This window comes from Zootoca vivipara, chromosome 1, assembly GCF_963506605.1.
Source record: "Zootoca vivipara chromosome 1, rZooViv1.1, whole genome shotgun sequence".
In the NCBI taxonomy this organism is placed as follows: Eukaryota; Metazoa; Chordata; class Lepidosauria; order Squamata; family Lacertidae; genus Zootoca; species Zootoca vivipara.
In genome coordinates this window covers 55,629,853-55,656,452 of record NC_083276.1, presented here as the reverse complement: position 1 = coordinate 55,656,452, position 26,600 = coordinate 55,629,853, and the positions used below count along the sequence as shown (strand labels likewise).

Genomic DNA, 26,600 nt, shown 5'->3' with positions numbered 1-26,600 from the left:
AGAAGAAGAGGCAGTTTCTGGAGAAGAGAGTGCTAGGTGCCTATGCCATCTTCTCTGGTGCATTCTGCGCAAAAGGCTTGGGGAGCTTTGATTCAAGGAGGACTACAGTGGGGAGCAGATCTGCACTTCTCACTGGCTGATGGTGAAAGGGAACAGATGGCATGACTTGGACACTTCCCCATGGGCATAGATCACAGAGATACTTTGCTCTACTCACCTCCACTATTGCATCCAAAATCCTGCACTCGTAGTGTAGAGCTGTGGGGGCACCAGGCCAAGTCCAGACCCCTCTTACCCTCGTGCCTCACTTTGACAGGTTGGTAGGGCACCTACCACATCTGTCAGATCACCTGACAACACCCTGGTTTCAGATGACTCAGTTTCAAAGGAGAGAATCAGTGTTTTCTTCCCAGTTCTTGGCAGGGATGGTTTGGATTCAAGCTGCATCTGCAAAGGAACATTTTTTTCCTTTGTTGCCCGGCTTGAGTTCAATTTAAATTCAGCACCAAAGGTAAACTCTGATTTTGGCAAGGATTGGTTCCACTCGGAAGCTCTGATTGGAAGCTGGCCCAGCGGACTTGCATTTAGCACTGCATTTAAAAGGCAGCTGCACTTGCAGAAGAACATTCAGAGTAAACACTCCTTGCTCCTTTATAGGCATGGCTTTTCTGGTTCTACACCTGATGGCAGGTGTGATCTCAAGCATGGGCATGTCCTTCTGGGCCAGATTAGGACCTCTCACAGGCCTAACTGGGCCCAAGGGCTAAAGGTTCCCCATGCCTGGTTTAGAGTACAAAAAGGCATAAAGGTAAGTCCTGCCTCACTTACCTGCACAAAGAAGAGAATCAGGTAAGGAAGAAAACCAGCCCCACTCTGCTTGACATATTAGCTTTCCATGAAGAAACATTTTTTGATGCCAGGGAACATCACATGACAACCCCTCATGTTCTGTTGTGATGCATTCCCAAATTGGAATGTGCCACATATTTCCTTCTCCTCTCTTCTGAATATGTAGAGTACACATTATTTATTTTGTTTGCTCACCAGTCTAGAATGCCATCCAATGTTGGATGAAATTCAGTACGTCTTGCTGAGGTGGAATAAGCATGACTTCCAAGTCCTTTCCCACTAACCTTTAGAGTTATATGGTGTCCGTAAAAATCTAGAAGTGGAGCCGTTGTTAGGAGGAATGAAGAACACTAATGGAACACCCCAGAAAATGCTAGTGTTGTGAATAAGCCCTAAGGAGGAAGCCCCTACCCGTAATGCTGTGTCTCCAACATCAACACATCCAACATTATTATGCTGTGTGTATCGTCACTGACTCTAATTTGTAGTATCTGAATGCTGAATTGTTATTGGGGTCAGTCCCAAAGTGGCTGGAGCTGGGACCGGTAATAACTATTTTTGCTGGGTTTAACTAATTGTTCTGTTTAATGGGAGTGATGTGAGAAACACCCTTTTACTTTAGCTGCAAGCGCAGCACTGTTTTTACCATGCCTGTAATTTTCTCTCTTCACCTTGCCACTTGTGAGTTGCTCGAAACAGCTGAAGCAGCACAAAGAGATCTGTTTGCAAGCAAACCGGAGGAAGGGGAGGGGATGAGCAGAGCTTTATTCCCTAGATGGGCTAGGTCTTGATTGATCCACGAACAACTTGAATGAGGATTGGAAAATTTGAGATCACTCTGCAGAATCACACCATAAAGGCCATTTCAGAGGCAAGGAAGAAATGGTGAAGATGTGAACAGTCTAATAATGTGCATGCTTGGATTTAAAGTGGTGCCCCCTCTTTCAAGCACATGAGTTGACCAAACTTTGAGAAACCAAACCATCTTTCCATATACTATTGGGTGGGGGAAATATTTCAAAAGAGTCAAATTTTTAGATACCAACACTCCGCATTCCCAGTTCTTAGTTTCTAGACAATTGCTTGGGGTGTTTCCAGCCCTGTGAATGCAGTTGTTCCATCATTCCACCAAGACTATTTCTCCTAGTTAACTTTAATTATAACTGGTAGAATAATAAGTCTCAAATTCTAACATTTTAATTTTTCTAGCTCAAGAGAATGACCTCTCCCCACTCACTACCTGCTGCGTTTATTAACAAATCATGGATTCATAAAGCCTTGCCATTGGTTAAAGAGACTACCAGGGGTGGGGTTGGGTTTTGATGCAGTATATATATATTTGTGAGAAGTGGGTACAGTCAAACCTCGGTTCCCAAACACCTCCGTTTTGGAACGTTTCGGCTCCCGAATGCCAGAAACCTGAAAGTAAGTGTTCCGGTTTTTGAACGTTTTTCGGAAGCCAAAAGTCTGACGCGGCTTCCGCTTGAGTGTAGGAAGCTCCTGCAGCCAATCAGAAGCTGTGCCTCAGTTGCCTGTATTCAGTTGACTGTATTCAACTCCGATTTATATATTTTTAAAAAATCATAGAAGCAAGGTGTTCAAATACTTTGTGTGGTTTTGCAAATTGCTTTGAACTACAGTGGAACGGGGAGGGGGACAGGGGAACCCACAAGATTTTGGAAGAATTCAACTACTGTATAGTCTTTCCAATAGAGAGTTGCTGCAACACAAGTCCTTATTTAGGCAGAGATCTACAGAGGAAGGCTTTCTTCTTCTTCTTCTTCTTCTTCTTCTTCTTCTTCTTCTTCTTCTTCTTCTTCTTCTTCTTCTTCTTCTTCTTCTTCTTCTTCCTGCTTAAACCCTTTAGGATATCTGTGCCAGGACTGTGTGTTGGAGACTTCTGAGGCTGCAGTGCAACCTTCTATTTGCACTCGCGCTGTGTTAAGAATGAAAGCAAGTCCATTCTTGAATGGCATAGTTGGGTTTCTTAACAAACAGTGGCAGATTGTAGTTCAGTGATGTATATCCTGTTGGTTAATAATTAGTACTTGTTCATACAAGGGTTGGCACATTCCACTGATAACTACTTTTGCCTGTACACCTGGCCCCAGCAACACAGGAGGGTGTTGGCCATGATTTGAATATCAGTAATTGACACCAGTGATTACTTTCAGTGAAATAACTCCCAACAGCGGGATTTCATTTCCATTGGGTACATTTGTTAGTTTAAGACATACTATGTTTAGTTAGGGACGCGGGTGGCGCTGTGGTTTAAACCACTGCACCGCTTTTACTTGCTGATCGGAAGGTCGGCCGTTTGAGGCCCCGCAATGGGGTGAGCTCCCATTGTTCGGTCCCAGCTCCTGCCAACCTAGCAGTTCGAAAGCACACAGTGCAAGTACTGGTAGATAAATAGGTTCCACTCTGGCGGGAAGGTAAACGGCATTTCCGTGCGCTGCTCTGGCTTCACCAGAAGCGGCTTAGTCATGCTGGCCACATGGCCCAGAAAAACTGTCTGCGGACGTGGACAAACGCCGGCTCCCTCGGCCTATAAAGCGAGATGAGCGCTGTAACCCCAGAGTCGTTTGTGACTGGACTTAACTCTCAGGGGTGCCTTTATCTTTTTATGTTTAGTTAATTTTTCATTTATGTGGATATACAGTATTCTCTTACACATAAGTAAACTTTCCATAGCCAACTTAAATAACAGCTTAAGATTTGCCTTTTTGTTTAGGAACCCAGATGCAAAACACTTAGAATGCAAAATCACCATACAGATACCTCAATAAATACCAGAATGAGACCTGCTGCCTTAATCTATAAAGCCCAATGGAAGGTCTTTTAAATTCTTCAGTGTATCATTTGCATTAAGATCTAAATCATTTGACCAGTCCCAGCCCTGTGTTCCCATAAGCGCTTTAAATGGCTTTTTTTTTAATGCCGAAAAGAGATTCTCTATTGCAAACTAATTTTGTAATTGTTGGCATTTGCTTTGTCTCTTGCTTCCCGACGTGACCTTTAGAAAAAGAAAACACCGACTCCACTATAACACATGAAGGTTTTTATACGACTCCCCCTGCCATTTTTTTTGCAGCGATTTAGACAGATATAGTATAGAAAGAGACTTGACAGTGCAGTGCTGTACCAGATGAGCATACCAGTATTGGTTCAGTCAACATCATTTTTTACCTTTACCACCTCTCCACTCACTGCTGCTTCCTTTGGCTGAAGAATGCCAGCAAATGTCCTGTGTTTGAGCACCTAATACAGCTTTTCTCAGGTAGACATGAGTAGACAAAAGGCAGCGGTGGCAGCATTCACAAGGAGGGTAACACTGAGAGGCTGGTGTGCTTGCCTTATGGTTTTGTTGCAAAGGTAGACTTGAAATCCTATATAATAAAGTGCAAGTGTCTCTGCGTCCAGTCCCTGTGTCCGTGGGATTGCGCTACTGCGCATGTGCCCCACGGACAGCAGTTGGGACATGGAGCGCAGAGACTTCGGACAGCCGGGCTGAACTGTTGAAGCGGTGGGTGTGCGTGGGCACACGGCAGCATAGCTGCCAAGTTTTCCCTTTTCTCGCGAGGAAGCCTATTCAGCATAAGGGAAAATCCCTTTAAAAAAGGGATAACTTGGCAGCTATGCACGGCAGGTGCGCGGGCACGCGGCGGGCATGTGGCGGGATGCGCTCTGCGCATGTCCCCGAGGTTGCTAGAGCAACAGATCTGTTCTAGCACCCGTTAATTTAACGGGCTTCATGATACTAGTATAGCTATAAAGACCATGTGGTGAGTCTCTTGTCCCCACTGTGGAAGGATGTGTGGATCCTACTTGGCCACTTATGGACTCACGGTTAAGACCGTGTTCATGGAAGACAATCTTACTCGGCTGTGAGTGATCACCAAAAAAGAAGCTTTCAGCCCTGGGAAAATAAGTGCACAATATCCTTTAGGTCAGTAGTAGCCAATGTGGTATGTTTTTGGATTCCAGCTCCCATCATTCTCAGCTAGCATAGTCAATAGTCAGGGGAAATGGGAGTTGTAATACAACTGCATTCAGAGGGTACTTGTGCTTTAGGTGCAACCAATAAATAAATAGCTATTTGGGGGTGGGGTAGGCTACCTGGTACAAGATAGTGTATCTGCTTCCAAAAACATTTTAGTACAAGATAGAGTTGAGGCAAAGCATAAAGGCATCTGTTGAGGGAAGAGAAGAGAGGTGAAGCAAAGCCTAGATGCAAATGTTACCCAAATTATAGCTTAGTCTGATGTGAAAGAAATGTATATAAGTTTCTCAAATCAGGATGTGATTGGACAATTAGAGTCAAGTAAGCATGGCTTGGCTCACACAGAATACATAACCATAATATTGTGGTACGCTCTGCTCCTAAAGTAGGTCAGCAGCCAGCACTTGGGAGCCAAGGGGTCTAACTCTCCTTGTAAGCCTTTGCTGGGACTTTCAGGAATCTGCTCAAACTGTTGAGTCTCCTGCTTCAACACAGCATGCATCTTTCCAGAGCTCTAGAAAGCTCCTATTCCACCATTTTCTCCATCAGTGTCAATTTTGTTTAACATTAACCTTATCTGATTGAAGTTTCTGAGAACACAGTTTGTAATGTATACAATATGAGGCATTGAGTGCTGGGGGTGTTCAGTGAAGATCTGGTATTGCTGGTATTTGGCAGAATTCATTCCTGTTAAAAGCCACTCTGCCTGTAGGAAATTGGTGAAAATGATTTCATTTTCTTTCTCACATCCCAGTCCTAAATATATGCTTCCTTATATCTGGATGCAGCTTTTCTGGACTAAGCTATTGGCTACATCATGGTAAGATTGCGATTTGTTATGCCATGTTAGCACATTGATCAGTGTGCCCCATTCCAAGCATAAAGAAACAGTGGAAGAGCAACAGCTAGGTTTTTTTAGCAGCTTTCTTCCAGGAAGTATCAGTAAGAAACTGAGCACAAGCTAAATAATGACTTCACTTTTTCTGCTGCCTCAAAAAAATATTGGCGTGATAGAATGGTGTTCTGAAGTAAAGCAGTGAGAAGGGACTGATGGTGTGTGTAGACTTGTATGGATAGCTGCCCTTGAGGAATTATATTGGATTTTTGATTGTAGAGATCCTTGCTTTGTCTCTCAGATTGCCCATTTCCCTGTGTGTGTTAAGGCGCCAACTGTAGTATGTCTTCTTGTCATTTTGAAATTTGTTTCATTCCAAGAGACATTGCAGAGTATTCGTACTGCTTTGAGAAAAGAATGCCATAACCTTTGAGTTTGGGCCTAAGAAGGTTTAATCACATATCGTTCTTCTAGTCCCTCCGCATGTATGATGCGGGTGGCACTGTGGTCTAAACCACTGAGCCTCTTGGGCTTGCCGAATGGAAGATCGGTGGTTCAAATCCACAGAATAGGGTGAGCTCCCGTTGCTCTGTCCCAGCTCCTGCCAACCTAGCAGTTCAAAACACATCAGTGCAAGTAGATAAATAGGTACCGCTGTGGTGGGAAGGTAAACATCGTTTCCATATGCTCTGGCTTCCATCATGGTGTTCCGTTGCTCCAGAAGTGGTTTAGTCATGCTGGCCACATGACCCAGAAAGCTGTCTGTGAGCAAACGCCGGCTTCCTTGGACTGAGAGCGAGATGAGCGCCACAACCCCATAGTCGCCTTTGACTGGACTTAACCATCCTGGGACTCTTTACCTTCACCCATATATGAGTTGATTTGGGGAAATGGAAATCAAATTCCTTGCCCTTGTTGAGCTAGCTACTGCACTCTGGAACCATTTTATCACTCAAGCAGTTGGGAGTGAAATTCATTGCACAAGAAGCATATTCTGGTTCCATTACAGAACATTTGGCACACAAATAGTCAGGTAAATAGAAAGAAGGCAACCAAGAGGAAAAGATAGTTCTGCACATTTGCTGACTGACCACCAAATTGTGTTTTACTGAACATACATTACATTACCATGAGGTAGCACAGTCAGCCAATTTTTTTGGACCATGAGAAAAATCCTTTTCATTAAAGAAATTCAGTTTGAACTTCAGAATATCAGGAATTTATGGCAGAATATAAAACCTTTCTGAGAATAACAGTGCTTAACAACTGGTTATACTGAATGAGCTAGTCAATTCCATGTTTCAGCCTCTCCTATGATTGCAGTGTGGCACGAGCCTAACTCCTTGTTGGTAATTTTATGCATTATCAAAGCTGTACCAAGTGGCTGGATGAGTCACTGCCCTGAACTTCCTCTGGCAATCAATTGCAGAGGTGGTGGAGCGCCTAATGATCATCTTTTTAAAAAAACAAAACAAAATCCTTCCACTTGCATCTTCTCGGATACAACACTTATCTACTCCAAAACCCCACAAACTCCCTAGACGCAATAAAAAAAACAATGGGAGGATGACATAGGATACGAGATTAACCCCACGCAATGGACCAGAATGCGGTTTAAACCCTCCTTTAAATCCATATCAACGAAAAGAAAAGAACTCACTCTGAAACTCACCTACAGGTGGTACCTAACGCCAAGAAAATTAGCACTAATACGCCCAGGAACCTCACCAAAATGCTGGAGAGGGTGCACCTCCACAGGCACATACCTCCACATGTGGTGGGAGTGCCCCAAAATCCAACTATTCTGGACAACAACCATACAAGAAATAAGTAAAATAACCAAACAAGTATTAGAAACCACCCCGCAACTGGCCCTACTAAACATCTTCCAAGACAATAATGCCCATTTACACCACAATGAACTCATAACCCACCTACTTTCAGCAGCCAGAAAGATCATAACCAGACACTGGAGAGACCTGTCAGGAGTAAGCATGGACAAATGGTACCAAATAGTATGGGAAACAGCCTTACTAGAAAAACTAACCAATAAGCTGAAACTGACATGAGGACAAATAGAAGAAGACACCTTTATCCCCCTTTATCTCCTCTTTATCACACACACAGCCCAACAAGATAATGACAAAAATCCACCAACAGCAGACGAATCAATATGGCTAACCTGATCCAAAACACCCATCCCTCTCACACATGAAAACAATAACAAAGACCACCACAGCCAACCACAAATGAACAACCACACCTTAGGCCAACCCCAACCTCTCTCACCACCAAAGGAACACAAACGAACAACAGAGAACCTGCACAAGTAACGCTGACATCAAATCCTACATATGTTAAGTAAAATAGAAACATCGCCACCCGACCCCACACCCACCCATCCCCTCCCTGTCCACCTCTCTCCCCCTTTCCTTCCTAATGTCTCAACAAATGAAACTGATTTGTAAAAATGATACATGGAAAAAATATGAGAGGGAGACATTGCACATACTTTTGCAAATCAAGAAATTTTTAATAAAAATAAATAAAAAAATAAAATAAAAAATAAATAAATAAAGATCCAACACTTATAATTTAGAGCAGTGTATTTTTGAGCTTGCAAGAAATGGAATGCAAGCAGCACAACACAGAGCCGGCTTTCATAAGGGCAATGAAATGGCTGCCTGTGTGTTGCCTTTTGCCAGTCAGTTTTGTCAGTGAGCAAGGCTGAATTCAAACTAGCTTGACGTTCATGGCATAATAATAATGTTAACGCTGTGTTGAATGGCAACCGTCAGTGCTGAGGAAGCATATTGCAGGAGGATGTAGCTAAGTGCATTTTAGAGCAGTTACTACCTTACTTTGTTTTTGATTTTTTGTAGCTTGGTTGAACATAAAGAGATTCGCTAAATAGCTTGGGGAAAATAGTTATCTTGCAACCTAACCTGCTTCATAGGATTTGGTTGAGGCAACTTGAGATAAACAGTGTAAAGTTCTTTGCACATGGAGAAGTGTTACAGCAGCAGCAATAATAATAGTGTGAAAATTTGAATGCTCAAGGAAAAGGAAGGAATAGTTCAGTGGTAGAGCACATGCTCCCAGGTTCAATCCCTAACATCTCCAGTTAGCCCTCCATTATGATCTCACTCTCAGTTTGTGTCTTTGGGATAATAACATTCAGACCAGGTTTCTTAGAAGGCACAGGCAGTTATCAGGGGAAGTCTAGAAAAGTGGAGCACTATGTCTACCAAAGCAGTGCTATCAGGGACCTTGTCTTCTGCTCAATGTGTTTTCCTGATGCAGGATTCCCAGAGTACACTCTGCTAGGTTTACGATGTGCTGGATGCTCTTTACTGTGCATATGTCTGAATCTATAAATGAAGAATCCCTGTTCAGAAATAGATTTCTGCGCACAAATGGTGTGTGCTGGGTTATGGTGGCTGTGCGAATGAAATATTCCAACAATGGTGCCTAGTAAATGGGTTAAACCACAGAGTCTAGGGCTTGCTGATCAGAAGGTCGGCGGTTCGAATCCCTGCGACGGGGTGAGCTTCCGTTGCTCAGTCCCAGCTCCTGCCAACCTAGCAGTTAAAAAGCACCTCAAATGCAAGTAGATAAATAGGGACTGCTACAGCGGGAAGGTAAACGGTGTTTCCATGTGCTGCTCTGGTTCGCCAGAAGTGGCTTTGTCATGCTGGCCACATGACCTGGAAGCTGTACGCTGGCTCCCTCAGCCAAAATGCGAGATGAGCGCCACAACCCCAGAGTCGGTCACGACTGGACCTAATGGTCAGGGGTCCCTTTACCTTTATTAAATGTAGCAAATTTACACCAGTTTTTCCTCAATACAAAATCTTTATTTTTTCTAGTTGTCTGTTGTAAAAAGAGAATTCACAGTCTGTCTCTTTCTCAAGCTGCATATTCAGCATGCTTGGGTTTATCATTAGGTTGCATTTAAATTGGTAAGAGCTGGCTAAAAATAGATTTGCCTCTATGGGTAGCTTTTAGAAGAAGGATGAAGACGACTGTTCTTTTGCCAAACCAGCATGCCTTTCCCACTCAGAGCAAAATGATGTGGTCCCTCCATTAGTAGCTGATTGATCTCCGATTATTTACCTCTGTGAGCGAGCTCTAGCTTTTCATCTCTCACTGTGATAAACACAACCAGAATAGAGTTTGATGTTGGCTTTAGTTGGGAAGAGAAGAGTATATTCCATTAGAGAATTGTACATACAGAATGTCTTCAAAACCCCATCTGTTCCATCCCCACCAGTCCAATCAAACGCGTGCACGCACGCACACGCACACACAACTACCCCCCCCCAAAAAAACCCCACATGAATGCCCCCTATTTTCAACTTTCGTTTGCCTCCTAACATGAAGGGAGAACAAATTCCAGAGTTAGAAATTCACCTCACCAGCCCATCTGTGAGTTGTGAGCTAGGCATCTGATGGCATATTAAAGGAGAAATTTGTTGATTATTTCTATAGAATCATTAGAACAATCGAGGTGAATCATAATTTGCTCCCTAGAATGCCTTACACAATGCCATTTCCATGTGTATCTTTTTGGCAGACAACTTTCCTTTACTGCGAATCTACAGATAGCAACAACTTCACCTCAAAGAGTTAGTGTAGACCAGGCATCCCCAAACTGCGGCCCTCCAGATGTTTTGGCCTACAACTCCCATGATCCCTAGCTAACAGGACCAGTGGTCGGGGAAGATGGAAATTGTAGTCCAAAACATCTGGAGGGCCGAAGTTTGGGGCTGCCTGGTGTAGACCATATACTGCTTTTTTAAAAAAACTTTTGATGTAATCCTGCAAATTTAGGTGTACAGTGGTACATGGGTTTATGAACACAATTGGTTCCAGAAGTCTGTTCATAAACTGAAGCGTTCATAAACCGAAGCGAACTTTCCCATTGAAAGTAATGGAAAGTGGATTAATCTGTTCCAGACGGTCCGCGGAGTACTTAAACTGAAGCGTTCATAAACTGAAGCGAACTTTCCCATTGAAAGTAATGGAAAGTGAATTAATCCATTCCAAATGGGTCCGCGGCGTTCGTAAACCAAAAATCCGTAAACTGAAATCATGGCAATCAAAGTGCATTTACTATAGTTGAGGAAAATTCAGGACACCATTGAGGTGGTGGAAAGAAAAGAGGTGGCAAATGGCAGAGCAGACTGGTAAGTTAACTATTTGCAAAGTTGCCTTACTAAAGGATATGAGAGCATATAAAAACATATAGGTTGGAACCAGCAAGATCAGACTAGTCTTCTAAGAGTGGCCAACAAAATGCCTTTCAAAGTTTAATCAAAACACTAGACTTTTCCTTGTTGTAGAAAACTTTGGAAATATTGGTAACCAGGCCAGCTTGAAGTGGAAAACAATTGTGGATTGGGTGGATGTGTGGAAATCATTCTACAACTGCTTCCCAGTGCTATATAGTTCTTAGGAAGAAGGTTCAGTGTAGTAAAGAGGTCAGAGAGAACCTGAGTCCCTTTGTTGCTGTTCTTGTTGTTTGCTTCTATTTATAAGTCAACAGATCATCCAAATTCCAGGGTGGGTTATAACAAATATCAAATGCTACAATTTAAACCCATTTTTTTAATAAAAAAAACCAATTCATAGTAATACAGCACAGAGATGATTCTCTGACTGTATGCAATTGTTTTGTCTTGCTTTTAAATAAAAATTGGGGGTGGGGTAAGTAATACAGCAATTGTGTTACTGTACACAATAGTGGCTGACCACATCACAACCTCCTGCAAACCCCTGGCTTAAAAGATAGGTTTTTAACTAGAGCTTGAAACTCAAGTAAGACACACCACCAAGTGAATCCTCAAATGGAAGGCATTTGAGACACCTGAGTGCCACCACTGAGAAGACCCTATGTCATGCCACCTCACTGTGCAGTTCCCCTGGCATTGGAACTAAAGCAAAGGCCTGTTGCTGAATGTCTTGTAAGTGGTGGCATAATAGAATCTTTGAGAATACCAGCATATTTGTGGCTTCTGAATTCACCAGCCTGCTGCCTTGCTGTTTCAAATCTCTGGATACAGGGACAAGCAAGCCCTGTCCCAACATGTCTATTCACGTTCCGGCAGTCTGTGGTGACAGACGTCAGCTGCTTGTTCATATGTCCCCAAGAATCCTTTGTGTCTGGTCTCCTGATTTTCAAGGGAGAACTTCAGGCTAATCCCAGTGTCTTCCCTGCTTCCTGCCTTTTAATCTGCACTCTGAGGAATGAAGCATGACAGCAAGAGAAGATTCTGCCTGGGCCAAGCACTGAAGTAATATATAAGTATGTAGGAAAGGGAGGGGAACGAGATATATTTATAAACCGAGCGCACAGCGTATTCTCATCTGTCAGTTGCAAGGTCTTATCTGAGCAAACACTCCGGTGGGAAAAACTTTTCTGTGTCCTTTTCCTTAGCTCCTCAGTAGCAAGTCCTGATGTTCCAGCGAAACTTGCAAAGTCCTTTCCCCTTTTCTGTTTTAGCACATTTTTCTCTGACATTATTGTTTGTGAGTAGCTACCGTAGAGATGAAAGGGAGGAGACTGAATGCAATAAAATGGAAGTTTGGTCATATGAAGGTGAATTAGATCAGCTATTTGTCATCTCTGCTGCACAAGCTTTTTGCTGTTAGGGACAGATTAATTTTATTCAAGCCACACATCCCATTACCAGCTAATCAGGAGAATTTCCACAAAGGTGAGAGATTTGCTCATCTGTTTGACTTTGGAAAAGAGTACAATCAAACTGATTGATTGTTAATTGGTTGTTGGAAAGGGTACTAGTGGCTATTCAGCTGAAGGTTCACTCTTCCACTCCCTTGAGCATTGCTGCTGCTAAAGGATGAACAGAGTACCATACTTTAATATTTTGAATACCAGGGAATAGAGGACGATCTATTTTACTCTGCTTTTGAACTTCCTGTAGGGCATCTAACTGGCTGTTGTTAAGCCCTAGTTCACATGCATCAATGGTTTCCTGCCATGTGAATGAGGTCTTGGGTTCAGGTGTTCCACCCTGCTCTCTCCACCTGCTTCCACTTTCAAAACAAACCACAGTTCCTTGACCTGTCCAGACATTGGGAACTGTAGTTTGATTAAACTGAGGCCAAGATCAAACTGTGGCTTCATACGTTGGCTTCCTTTAATGAGCCATCAATTAAACAAGCCACTTTTGAATGTGAACATGACTGGGAAGGACTACGGTTTACTTTGGAAGCATCTGTTTTGCTTTAACTGCCTCTTATCTTTTGCACACCAGGAGCAGCAGGTATGGGAGGGGTCAGGGATGTTCATCCATCTAGCAGAAATATAGGGTTTTCCCATTACCTGTACATCTGAAGCAGGCCTTAGAAGCCACTTGGTTCCATCCAACAGAGACAGGTCTTAATTAGCTGCATGTATATCTCTGTTTCATACGCTGTTAACAGTGATGTGGTATGGAATAAAATGCCGACACTTCTGTGTTCTGCAGAGCAGCAAAGTTAGTTCTGGACATGTGTGCTGGGGACAGTTGTGGGCTCTGGGGACAGTATAGTCCTGTGTTAGGGAAGTGTGCTTTTGCTGCCTCACAAGCACAGGTCTGTAGGTGATCAACAAGGAGAAGGTGGGTCAGCAGTAAAAGTACTACATACAGGAAACAGGAAGCAACTGTGTCATCTCCTTGATTTGGCAAGGCTACCCAAGTACTAAATGTACTGGCCTAATCTGGAGTTTGACCATACAGAAATCACAACCTAGAAATCATTTTATTCCCCTGAAATAGGCTTATTTGTCTATGTTAGCATCACAGTGCATAGAGCAAAAAATAAAGTAAAATGGCATGCAAAATGACTGAAACCTGCCACATCATTCACCCCTCACAAGAGACAAGCATCTTATGCCTCTTTTCTTCAATTTTTAATTGATATTCATGGGATTCTAAATTAATAAAGAGCATCAGGGGGTTTTGGGACGCTTCATATTCCCTGTCATATTACCTGATTCCCAGAATCTGATCTCGGCGAGAGTGTCAGTTTTCTGGTAAAGAAGTTTTGGGGGCAAAGGGGGAGTGATAAAAGAGGGGCTGGGTGGAAGGAGCACTAATAATAATTCTGGCTCATCACTGCAGATGTTGCTCTTGGTGACATGCTAATGAGCGGCACATGCGCTGCCGTTCCAAAGGAACATCGTTGCGTATAATGTACAGAAATTGTTCTGAGAGCTTTTGAGGTGAGAATGCACCACACACGGCAGAGTCTGCGAGCTGCTTTTTGAACAGCTGTGTTTTTTGCTGCCTCCAGCAGGGCTGCTGTGAATGTGCCTCTCCCCCACCCCACCCCTACTTTTCAAGCTTGTGTTTTTTGAAACAAAGAACCTGGAAGCTGCTTCACACATGTCTAATTTTCTGCATGGATATGCATAGAGAAGAAGTTCACATACACTGTCACACCCACAGGTCACAGCCACAAATGGGGGGGGGAGAGAGATGTTTTCCTGGTGCTTTCTTTTGTCAGTCAATATGTAAAACTCGGCCAATATCCTCCCCTTGCACGTCTTGGGTTCCTGGGTCTGTAGCCTCCAGACATTTCTCTGGCGTGTCCACCCCACTCCCTTGTTGAGAATAGCAGAATGCTCTTGTCTGAAGATTGTGTGGGACATTTTGCTGCAGCCCCATTTTCTCACTGGCTACCCCTTTAAAGCGAATCTCCCTCTGTGTGATGATTGTGAGCTTACCTGCCCCAGTCAGCATCCCAGAGCCCTAACACTGCCAGCCCAGAGCCAGGTAAGTGAGGCCCATGGACTTTGAGAAGGAGGCGCAAGGTGCTTCACCTAGAGCTCCCTGGGTCCTAGAGCTCCCCACCCCCATCCCGCGTTCCCAAAGCTGGGCAAGCGCTTACAAGACTTTGGTAAGGAGGCGTGAGGGCTCTAGGACACTGGCTTTTCCCCAAAGCCAGGCAAACAGCATCCCTTTCCAGGAGATCCTGGCTTTATGCATTTTTGTATGTATATGTGTGCCCCCCCCCAAACCAAACCCCCACTCAACATGCAAGTTACCTGCAATAGATTGGCATGCATACACATAACCTTGGTACCAAAAATTGAAATAAGGAACTCCACCGCCCAAAAAGAATGGTGCTTCATTGTAACTAGGGCTCTCTTAGGGATTATCAGGGCTGGGCCCTTGAAGGTGTGAGAGAAAGTACCTCTGAGTACACAAGGAGCACATTATCTTGACTCCTGAGCAATTGCAAGTTATCCATGCCCACATGTAAATTTAGAAGCATGCAGGCTCATGATGTGACAGTTGCTTGGGCTTCAGCCCAGCACCATTCATTTTAGACATGGATCACTGCCTCCACTCCCTTCCAGCATAGCACGCCATTAGAGAGCACAAAAGTCCCTTTTTGGTTTCCTCCCTATGCCTTTCCTAGTTGCTCTTTCCCGCTTCCAGAACTCTTCCTGCTCCCCATCCACACATCTTGTGCCAGGAATCTTCTTCAATACCAGTGGGAAACCCAGAGTGTCCATCCTTGCTTCTCCAAGTGGGATGGGTGGGTTCCCCCACCTCCCTTTTCAGCCACAGCAGCTGAGTTCTTTCTAAAAGAAGACAGACTTCTGAGCCAGGATTGGTGGTGGGAGCTTTGGTTGCCTGAGGGAGGGAGGCTGGTGGTGGCTCTGCTGGGATTTAGGTGAGATTTTAGGGATTAGGTGCCACCACCCACCCACCCACCCATTCTTCAGACCACTCCTGTCCCTACTCAACTAAACAGTTCAAGGGCTGCAAGTTTTCCCCCTTCTCTTCCTCTCCAACTCTTGTGCTTCTTTGTGGCAAAGCTCTACTGTTGTAAGAAGAATGCAATATAGATATGTGTCGTTTTGCCATATGCAGGTGTGAAGGGAAAACCCCGACTGACATTTTCTACACAGAAGTGCCAATCTGTATAGAAAAACTCTACTTTATGAAGCAGCTCATAGAAAGGAGAGAGAGTTTTCCTCCTGTGCTGTGCCTTGAACTGTTTTCCTTTCCCAGAAGAGGAAGTCTATTTCTTCTGCTCCTCCCCATCCTATTCCGGAATCCTCTTTAGTCCAGCAACTAAGGGAAACGGTTTTGCTTCCATGGAAAAATATAGGAAAGTAAATTGATGGAGTTATTCATGTTGCTCTCACCTCCTCTGGCTGTGTAAGCAAAGAACAGGATGAGGTCACTGACTCCCGTCATCCCATTTCCAGTATACTTGGTTACGTGGCCATAAATGGCCACTCAGCATATGACATAATTTGCTTCATTTAGGGTCTGAGCACTTTGACCAGGTGCACATCCCTTTCCCGCATCTCAGTGCCTTCAAGTCTCTTTCCCAACAGCACCATTAAAATCATTTGTAGAAGGCCAATATGACTAAAACAAAATGCCAGCTATCTCCAAGGGAAGGCCATTACATCCAGATCAATTAATGTATTGGGAGAAGTTGGAAGGCCGAGTCCAGACAATAGTTTCCTATATTTCCTCAGCATTTCCACCTTAAAGGGATATTTTCAAAGTGGGTACCTGCAAACTGCCAGTGCTGGGATGGAGAAGAGGGGGGAATGAGGAAGGACTCCCAACGTACTGTTGAGAAAGGGTAGAAATAGGTGTAACATAGGTGCCCTGTGGATAGCTCAGGCAGTAGAGGATGAGACTCTTAATCTCAGGGTTGTGGGTTCAAGCCCCACGTTGGGCAAAAGATTCCTACATAGCAGGGGCAAAAGATTCATGCATTGCAGGGGGTTGGGCCAAATGGACCTTGAGTTCCCTTCCAACACTTATGATTCTATGAAAACAAGGTGTAGACTATAGACATTAGTACATGGAGATTGTGGGTGCTGGGTGTACAACAGTCCTTCATAATCCTTATTGAGATGCACCCCTAACAAGGACATGGTGATTCATGCTGTTACTATTGGTGTCACTCAATGAATAACATAAGGTTCAAGTTGTCAGATGATGGAATATCTCAAGAGTTACCGATTTTACTTCCCTGTGATGGGTATGGGAACTCTGGTATGCACCTGGAGTTCCCATTTACACTTGCATTTCAATGGAGCTTCACGTCTGTGTGATCCTTTCCTTTCTATTAAATTGCTTTTCTATTAAATTGCTTTTTCCTGTAGACCATTTGCAGTCATTAACCGTCATCAACAGCTATCAGTCTGTCAATCACCCACTCCCTCCACCCTTCTGAGTAATACCTGCCCCCCACCATCTTGACTATATATAAGTGTCTGGGGACTTCTGCTTCAGTGTATCTGAAGAAGTGTGCATGCACACGAAAGCTCATACCTATGACAAACTTAGTTGGTCTCTGGAAGGAATTTTTTTATTTTATTAAAATGAACTTATTTAGCCATATGTTCCTTGTGCATTGCAGCACACACCAGTCTTTCTGCCAGGCCACAGGAATTGCCATTGCGACTCCATTTCCAGTTGTGAGGCTGGAGTGGAAGGCTGGGCTCTGAGCAGCCTTGCATCACTTCTTTTCTGAGTGAGCAAGATTACAACTGGAGAATCAAGGGAGTATAATATGGGGCTGTTGATGGGGCTACATTTTCATGAAATGCCCTCAGTCTCCGCGTACTGCAATCTTTATCAAATCTGCAAGTGCCCTTAAAGCAGTTCGTTGATTTTTAGCTCCTGAATTTGTCTCTTGCTTCTGCTTTCTGATGCCACGTCCTCCCCTTTGACTGTTAAATATTTTCCAATATCCCACACGTGTTTCCACCCCCACCAGCATTTCTCCCCAGCAGTGGCTTTACAGCTATATGTGCTTGAGTGATATCTTACATAAACTCATTCTCAAGACACCTTGAAGGGGGGGGTTGGTTGGTGTGGGTTTTTTCTTCTTCTTCATTTTTTGCCTGTTCCAGATGATGGATAGGCAGTAAAATAGACTGTGTGGAAGATGACTACACTGGGGAGCATCTCGCCATGTGTCACAAAACGCTCAAGACTTCCCCGGGATCTTCACTGCATTAGCAAGTGTTTGGCTGCCGCTCTGCAGAAATGGATTGTGACAGATTGGACGTGCCACTCGCACCCCTCCTGCCACCTCTCTTTTGCCTGTTGATTCCCCTCCGAACCTTTATGGTTACGTGCAGGTGTACAAGCAGCAACAGTGACAACAACATAAAAGCTACATAAACTTGACAGCCAGGAAATAGCAATAAAATCATGCTGCATTAAAAGTGAGAGGAGTTGAAGGGGGAATAAAGGCTGTGGTTTCTCAGAGGGAATTATTTTGGTTTGGGGCTTGTTGCTCAAGGGGCAGTCCGCGGTCCCACTGAACCTCCAAGTCTCTGCCTTCCTCTCCCATCACACTAACTCTGCACCTATCCTATTGCTGTGGGTGCACTCGTGGTATTTCAGTTTCTGAAGGAACCACGGTGCCTGAGGCTTGGCTTTTGGTATTCTGCTGAGAAAGAGGCAAATCAAAGCAAGAGGCTGGTCTGCCCCTTAAGTTGAGTAACTTCTGTTTACAGGTTTACACAAAGTGGTTCCCCAATGCTCTAGGGAGCATGAGATGGCCAGTGTTCATGCTGGGAATACAAATGCTCCCTAACTAACTTTCTCGTTTTGCTTTGCTTTGTTTTGTTATACCTGTCTGCTGCAGTTGGTCACTGCCCTCCTTTCCTTGAGTGTTGGTAGATGTGGATGCATATCTGTTGAAAGCTGTTCACAGCTGGAGCACGGCAGGTCATGCCACAAGCAGATGTCTCATGAGAAAGGCAGGTTTTGTACCCACAAATGTGTATAGATTTAACCAGATTCCTTGCATTGGGTGGGGAAGGTGCTCCTCATTTTCCTCTTGCTTATTTCTACAACATGCTTAAATACTGCCTCCTCTCCACATCTGCTTCACTTTTATTGCCTGTTCTGTTCACTCCCATCTCATCTTCTCATTATCTTCATTGATTCTGTGTATTAGTTTATTCAACCCCAATTCACTTAATTACTGTGAGAGGCTCTTTCTCAGTCTGCAGAAACTTTGTCCCCACTCTCTCCTTAAGGCTAACCTGAAAAAAAGATGTGTTAATTGGCTGTTCCAGCTGCAAATCCTGGCCTACTTGGATGAGCTGTGTTCCTTTCTTCCCACCCACAAACACAGTTCATTGAACCAAGACAACAGTTTGTGCTCAAGGTATAACACACTCTTAGTCTGCCCAACACACTTTCACAGTGGGGGAAAACAGGTTCATAGATTGCATGAAGCCCCCAAAATGGTTATCTGATTTTAGATCCTATTTATACTTCAGACTGATATACTTGTTATGTATACTATATATCACTCCAACAGTTAGGATACTTTGGGGAACAGGTGTGGGTTCCCTGGGAAGAGGGAATGCCTGATACCAGTTTATCTGTTGCTTTGAAGGGAGTGTAGTTCTGCAGAGTACATGCCTTGCCTGTAGAAGATCCAAGGTTCAAACCATGTCATTTCATGCTAAGAGACAGGAAACTGTGGTTTGCATAAACTATAGTTGTGCAGAAAAGGCCAGGATTTGCAGTCAAGGATTGGTCTTGTTTTGCTTTGAAACCTTAAGCAAACCATTGTTCCATGAGTATGAATACCTTGGCAAACTGTGGTTAGCTGAGGGTTAGAAGGCATGCTTTGCATACGGAAAGCCCCAGGTTCAATTCCTGCCGTCTCCACTTTAAAGGATTTAGTAGCAAGTGGTGGGAGAGATCAATACTGTGTATTCTGATTGGCAGTGGATTTCCGGGGTCTCCAGCCTAGGCCTAAATGAATGAATAGCCTGACATGGAATGTCTTTTAACCATCATTTTCTGTTTGAGCTGAACCTTGCCAAGGTGTTTCATAAAGATTCACCTTGTTTAGTGTTAAGAAATAAACAGAGAGAGATCAATGGTTTAAGATTAAAAATGAATTGAGGATTTTAAAGAATCCTTTAACTTGATGGAATCCTTAAAACTAGTGGGACTGAGCTATGTGATAATAGCATAAAAAACTTTGTGTAATGCACAGCCAACGCAAGGCACTAGAAGATGAGTGAATCCTTTAATCACTGCAGAACAGCTGCCAGGTCTCGGTCTAACTTGGGAGGCTAGTAGTATTTAAGCCAAGGGATGTTTTCCTTTTAGCAATAGCAGTAAGCAGCCGTATTCCTCCCTCACTGAGGCTGTGGAAGTTGTAGAAGAATAGTGAAATGCAACTACTGAAAGCACCATCTTTGTTGGGTTCGAATATCGTGTGTATGTGTGTGTGTGTTTGGAGCTAAGCATTGCTTTTTAATGGCCATCACCTTGCCTTTGATGGGAAGTTCTTGATGTCATTTTGAATATACCTTCCATCAACCTAACTCTATGAGCTAAGTATTCATATCTCTGGTGTGAATGTGTGGACACCATAGACCTTGACACCATATGCAGTAATAATCCCTTTTCCTACTGTAATTCACAGGTTTAAAGGCAAGTCTGAAAACTTCTCTCTTTATCCTCTCCCCCCACATTCAGGGCTGACTCTCTCCCTTCACCAAGTCCTTCCCAAAGGACTAGGCGATACAACGATGACGATCCTTCACCTGCCAATGGACCCTGTTGAATCAGCAAAGGTTGTTTTGCTTCTGAGGAGATGGTGCAGGTATTTTTTTAATCTAGCAGCTACAACTTTATAATACTGGCACACAATGTATGGTGTGGACCTGGTAAATGTTAGAGATATGGTTTGAGTAGTAGGAGGTCAGAATTCAGATCTCATTGAGCCAAGAAGCTTTCTGTGAGTTGCCTTGAGCAAGTCATTATCTCTCTGCCTAATCTAATCCACAAGATCATTAGGATAAATTGAGACAAGAACATGTTGTGATCTGTCCTGTGGCCAGGAAAACAAGTCTTTAAAAAGTCAAAGTAATGTATTTGATTCTTCCATTATGTTAGGGAAATATCTAGAGATATTTTTTGGATCACATTACTGCTAGCTGGGAAACAGGAGGACTGGCCAGTTCACAGGCAACCAAAGAGATGAGAAAATCCCCAAAGTTGTAAAGGTCTTTTATTGTGTTTGCTGTTAGAGCAATAGAACCAATGTGTTTCACGGTCAGAGAGCTTTATGGGATCAAATCAGGAAGGTGATGAATTGGATTGAAATTGAGTTAATTGAACTTACTTACCATTGAAATCAATTGGATTAAAGTTGTTTCTAACTTGTCCCATAAGGAATCTACTTTTATATCTCAAAATGTCTAACCAATTAGAGCTGATCCTATGATAGTCTAGGGGCAACCTTTTGAGATCTAGTTACCGGTAGGTAGCCGTGTTGCCCTGACGCAGTCAAAATAAAAATAAAAAATCCTTCCAGTAGCACCTTAGAGACCAACCTGTATATTCCGGCGTATAAGACGAATGGGCATATAAGACGACCCCCAACTTTTCCAGCTAAAATATAGAGTTTGGGATATACTCGCTGTATAAGAAATACGACCTGGCATATAAGACGACCCCTGACTTTTGAGAAGATTTCCCTGGGTTAAAAAGTAGTCTTATACGCAGGAATATACAGTAAGTTTGTCATAGGTATGAGCTTTCGTGTGCATGCACACTTCGTCAGTTACAGGTTTACCACTCCTATCAGCCCATCACCCATTCCCATCACACACACACACACCCTCTGACTATACATAAGGGTCTGGTGACTTCTGTTTCAGTGTATCTGACGAAGTGTGCATGCACACGAAAGCTCATACCTATGACAAACTTAGTTGGTCTCTAAGGTGCTACTGGAAGGGTTTTTTCTTTTGAGATCTGTTAGGGAGAAGTACTCCATTTTTATCTACTTGTGGTTGAGACATGTTGAGAGTGTTTATTAATAAGTAATAATATTAATAGTAGTAATAATAATATTTGCATTCTTTTATGCAATGGAGTTGCCTTCTACTATGGCTTGTAAGCACGGCTTACCTGTGGCAGACTTTATTTTTTATAACTTCTCCTCCAGTCTCTTGTCTTGAAAGCAGTGAAGCTTGTTTGTCGCTTAGGGCACTTGAGAATCTGACTGACAGGATGTAATCTTCTAAGGGAAACTGTCATGTGTGAAGGATCCCGAAATAATGCAAGAATTAGGACCAGAGTCCTTCCCTCCCTTGAAACCTGAGATTCGGGACATTTAAGTGGCATGCCTTGCCTCATATCTTTTACCTCTTAAGATTTTGTTCATGCCTGAAATTTTTGCAACACTACTTTCTGGGCAATTCTTTAAAAAAAAATCCCTTTTCTATCCATTTTTGAAAAAGCAGAAGCGTATCTTCATGTTGTTTAAAGTATTTGTTTACCCTTTCACCCCTGCGTATATTCCCTGACACTGTCTGTGCCTCAATAACACTAATGGCTTTTTGTTTTTCTCAATAAAGTTGATTCATGTCCTGGGGGGAAAGCAGCCAAGCCTAGCCTATCAGTAATATTTTAAAACCTCTTGGGATTTTTCACCCCCACACGTGGCAGTCAAAGTGAAAGGGAACAATAAAGCTTTGCTTTGGGTTTAATTCCAGGGGAGGCTGTGGGTGCTGTTCAACACTCTAGGAGGCTTTCTTTTCTGCGGAGAAGGCTTCACAAAAGAAACTTTGTTCCCTTTTGGGACAGATGCTACCAAGCAGTAGAGCTCATTTCTTAATCATTTCTCCAGGGTCACACCGTTTCCCCGATTGCTCACAAAAACACTTTCCTATAGATATGCTTGGAATGGCAGAAGGGGTGGAGATCAGCTCTGAGGATTTGCTTTTTATGCATGGCGTGGCTCGCTTTGTCTCGTCTCCACCAACTTGGATCTTGTTTCCTAGAAACCTTTGCTTGGCCTAAATTTATGGGACTGGTTTTATTAGGTTTCTCATCCCTCTCCCTCCCAACATCCACAATCTGCTTTGACTTTCCTGCTGTGCTTCTTTCTGCTTGAGATTAAGACCAAGTGTTACAAAAACAAAAAATAAAAACACACACACAGTGACACACACAGAGAGAGAGAGAGAGAGAGAGAGCTTTCCAGATTAGGGTTGAAGGTGCTGAGTTTCTGCATTGTGAAGAGCATAGTGAGGGTCCAATGACATTGAGACAAGACACCTTGGATTAGGGGAGAAAGGGTGAATCCACAATGCAGGGAAGATCTATCTAAGCCTGCCTGCTTTTACTCCAATGTTGTGATGCCTCTGCTTCCGCCACGGAATTAATGATTAAATCTTCATTCAGCAAATCTAGGAATAGATCCTGGTCGCCGCTAACTAAAATGAAAATGGACTCTTTTCTGCAACGGCATTTAAAAGAGGGTATTATTTTCCATCAAAATAAATAATAGCCTTTTAAATTTGCTTCTTGGGGGGGGGGGTCCTTGCTATATAGCTCGATACAATGTGGCCATTGCAAAGTAGGAAGTGAGCAAATGCAAAGCTGTAGCAAGGGATTTTTAGAAGCATGCGTTGGGCAGAATCGGATGGAAAGTGGAAATCACATCAAATATCAAGGCATTTGTATAGAAGTAAAAACAATATCCTTTAAATCCCATGGTGTTGCGTTGTAGTTGCTGGTTAGCTCGGTTGGTTAGAGTGTGGTGCTCATAACGCCAAGGTCACTGGTTCAATCCCCAAACGGGCAAGCTGCATATTCCTGCATTGCAGGGATTTGTACAGTCGTACCTTGGATCCTGAACGCCTTGCGAGTCAAACGTTTTGGCTCCTGGATGCCGCAAACCCGGAAACAAGGGTTCCGCTTTGCAAACATTCTTTGGAACCCGAACGTCCGACGTGGCTCCTGCAGCCAGTCGGAAGCTGCACCTTGGTTTCTGAACATTTTGGAAGTTGAATGGACCTCTGGAACAGATTCCGTTTGACTTCCGAGGTACCACTGTACTAGATGATGCTCACAGTCCTTTCCAACCCTACAGTTCTGTTCTAATAATTACGTCCAGCATGCAGATATTGGAGACGTGTAGCAAATTCAGATTACCAGAAGTTGTGGGTAGCCATGTCTCTGCCTCATAATGATGAGCTGAAGGAATAACCGGTGTTCTTTTGGACCAAAGAAAGAACATTGACCTCTGAGTTATGTCCAAAAATAACGCTTGAATATGTAGGTGTAACTCTTAAGTAAAAAAATCTATCCTAGTTCAGTACTTGCTGGCAGGAATTGGTATCGGCACAGTCTGAATCCAACATCCCTTTAGGAAATGTTACATAGTCCCAGCAGGGAAAGCCCCCGAACCTTCGTTGAGCCATGGGTGGGAAAGACTAATGGGGGGCATTGTCACAGAAACCTTACATGGTTGTTATCTGTGTTTTTACCTGTTCTGTGAATAGATGGAACATCTCTGTATCTAGAACTAACAGTCCTGCCCTTGCAGGAAGCAGGAGGCTGACTTAAAATTTAACAAGCTCTACGTGTCAATCATCTCAGGAGCATCCTTCAGAACACAGAGGTTTTGAAAACCCATTTTTCATGGAGCTGCCCAGGGGTTAAAATTTAATCTCTGTCAAAGACATCCGCTGGGCTGAGAATGCTGTCTTCTTTCTTTAAAGGGGTTGGGAAGGGTAGAACCATAATGTAATACACATTATTTAGCTTGCAGTGGGGCTTGCTGCTAGACCCTAGCATGTTCCAACTGCACGTTCAACTTATTTCTGTTTCTCTTAAGTCATTTTTGGTCCAGGGTTTTGGCTAGTGATCAGACGGAAAGATCTAAGTAAGATAAAAAGGTGGTGTGTGTGTGTGTGTGTGTGTGTGTGTGTAAGTCTCAGGGGAGGTAGATTTTATAGGTTGGTTATTGTAAGAGAAGACACTCTTGTCAGGAGTTTTAAATATAGTGTTGAAGAGACAGAAAGGCAAGATGCTCGGAAGTCAAATCCTGTATTTCAGCACTATTTCTCCTTTAGAGTACATGAATATACCTGCACACCATTCGTATGGACTCTAATGTACATTTTTGACAGAAGACATATAGTGGAACCTCAGGTTGCAGACGTAATCCATGACAGAGGCTTGTCTGCAACCCGCAGTGTTCACATCCTGAAGCGCCGCATCTGTGCAGGCGCAGTTTGGCGCTTCTGCACATGCGCGAGCGGCAAAACCCGGAAGTAACCCGTTCCGGTACTTCCGGGTTTCCCACGTTCCGCAACCCAAAAACACATAACCTGAAGTGTCCATAACATGAGATATGACTGTAATTTACCTCTAAGGAAGCTCCAAACAACCCAGCCCACTGTTGTTGTTTTTTTAAAGCAGTGGTTATAACTTGCAGTTAGTATGGTATGCAGCAGAATATTCCCTTTATCACACACCACAGATGGTGAGTGAATTGTCATAAAGGCAACCAACAAGGCTTGTGTCAAGGATGATGTATTGGTACAGACAGCTACTGTAAATAACACCTGTGGAAACAATAAATTTACAAATGTTTGTAACCCAGTAACATCATAGTAGCCCTAAAATACTCGCAGTAGTATATGGTATATCCTGGGTCTATCGGATGACATTTGGTCATCCTGCTCCTCTAGCCCAGTTCCTCTAGCAGAGTAACAACCACAAGTTATAAAATGACTGCTTTTCTGCAGAATTTAATTGTACTGAGTTGCCAAGGAACACATGGTTTGAATTCTGGTTTCTCTCCTGAATCCATAGAACCTACTAAGTCCCATCAGCACCAGCCGGCAGCATGGCCAGTGGCCAGGCATCTTGGAAGTTCTAGTCCAGCATTCCCCATCATTGTCAGAGAACCTAAACTGGCAACTTTCCTAGAATTCATGCCATGCTTTCCTATTTCCCTTTTACCCACAGGAATTTTCCATTGCTGAGGATGGTCCTACATTGAAAACTCCTGCGGTGAAGAAGTCCTTGGAAGATGATCTGAATCTTTGGCAGAAACAACAGTCGCCTTCTGCTTTTACAGTACTCTTCTACCTTCAAGACAACCTGTCTCTTCTCCCAGACACATCCTTTGCAAGCACACTTCTTTTCACGCCTAATGATTTATTCAATCATCAATCACCTTATTTCTAAGGGTTGACAAACAATCTTCTCAAAGACAAGACTGAAAACGTGGTGCTTACGATGAATATAAAATGCCATCACAGTAAAAAGTGGAAATAACATCGTTTTCATTTTAGTTGCAAGGTCCTCGACTAGGTTTCAATCATTCAGTGCTGCTAAGATGGGAAAAATAAACGTTTTCTTTTTTAAAAAATTAGGCTTTCAAGATATATTTGAAAATAAAATTTTAATTAACTGTAAAAGATGCTTTCAGTATAAATAACCTGTTTGGAACAGTGTTATTTTATTTTTAGTACATATATGAGCCTAATGCATCAGACACAAGCTACAGACCTTTAGCATAACTCTCATAATGGGTTTCTATGAGAATTTGAAAACCTGAAAAACTACAATGTGGGATAACCAATATATTAAACTTCTCAATTCTTTTTTTTTAAAAAAATATTTTTATTAATTTTCCAATTAAAACCAATTATATCACATTTCAATATTTCAAATTATACACATATATATATCAATCAAACCGAATGTTATGCCAAATCATCTAAATAATTTATTTTTGGGTTCCCATGCTTCAAGAAATTGGGAATTCCTCGCAACTGTCCACTGCCGTCTTATTTCTAAAGTTCAAATCGTCCTCCAAGCTCATAATATTCCAAATCTTCCCCTTACAGTCACCTAGATGTTTTCCACTTTCATCCGATTGTTCCAGCTGCTGAGATAAATGTCAAACGAAGTTTCACAGATGTTCTTTCTCCTGTGTGAGTTAATCAGTCCAGCCTCCCCATAAATCTTCTTAGTGGAGCTCCCTGTTGCGACGGAGTAGCAGCGCCATCTTAAAAGGCTCAAATCACTTTCATTTTCTCTCATAACCATGAAGATTTACGATTTATTTATC

The 26,600-nt window shown here is 43.1% G+C and overlaps 1 protein-coding gene across 4 annotated transcripts in view; it reads left to right on the top strand.

Annotated features, from left to right (window-relative positions):
• Positions 1–26,127, top strand: part of TRIM44 (tripartite motif containing 44) — an 88,314-nt gene extending 62,187 nt beyond the window's left edge. Inside the window, exons 5-6 of one of the 4 annotated variants that reach the window (XR_004692647.2) lie at positions 18,730–18,860; positions 20,195–20,323. Coding sequence is in view for 3 of the 4 variants with exons in the window: in XM_035116243.2 (XP_034972134.2) it covers positions 20,195–20,282 (88 nt within the window). In the remaining variant the exon portion in view is untranslated. The other 3 variants (XM_035116243.2, XM_060274813.1, XM_060274817.1) reach the window with 3 other exon arrangements.
• The last annotated feature ends 473 nt before the right edge of the window (positions 26,128–26,600 follow it).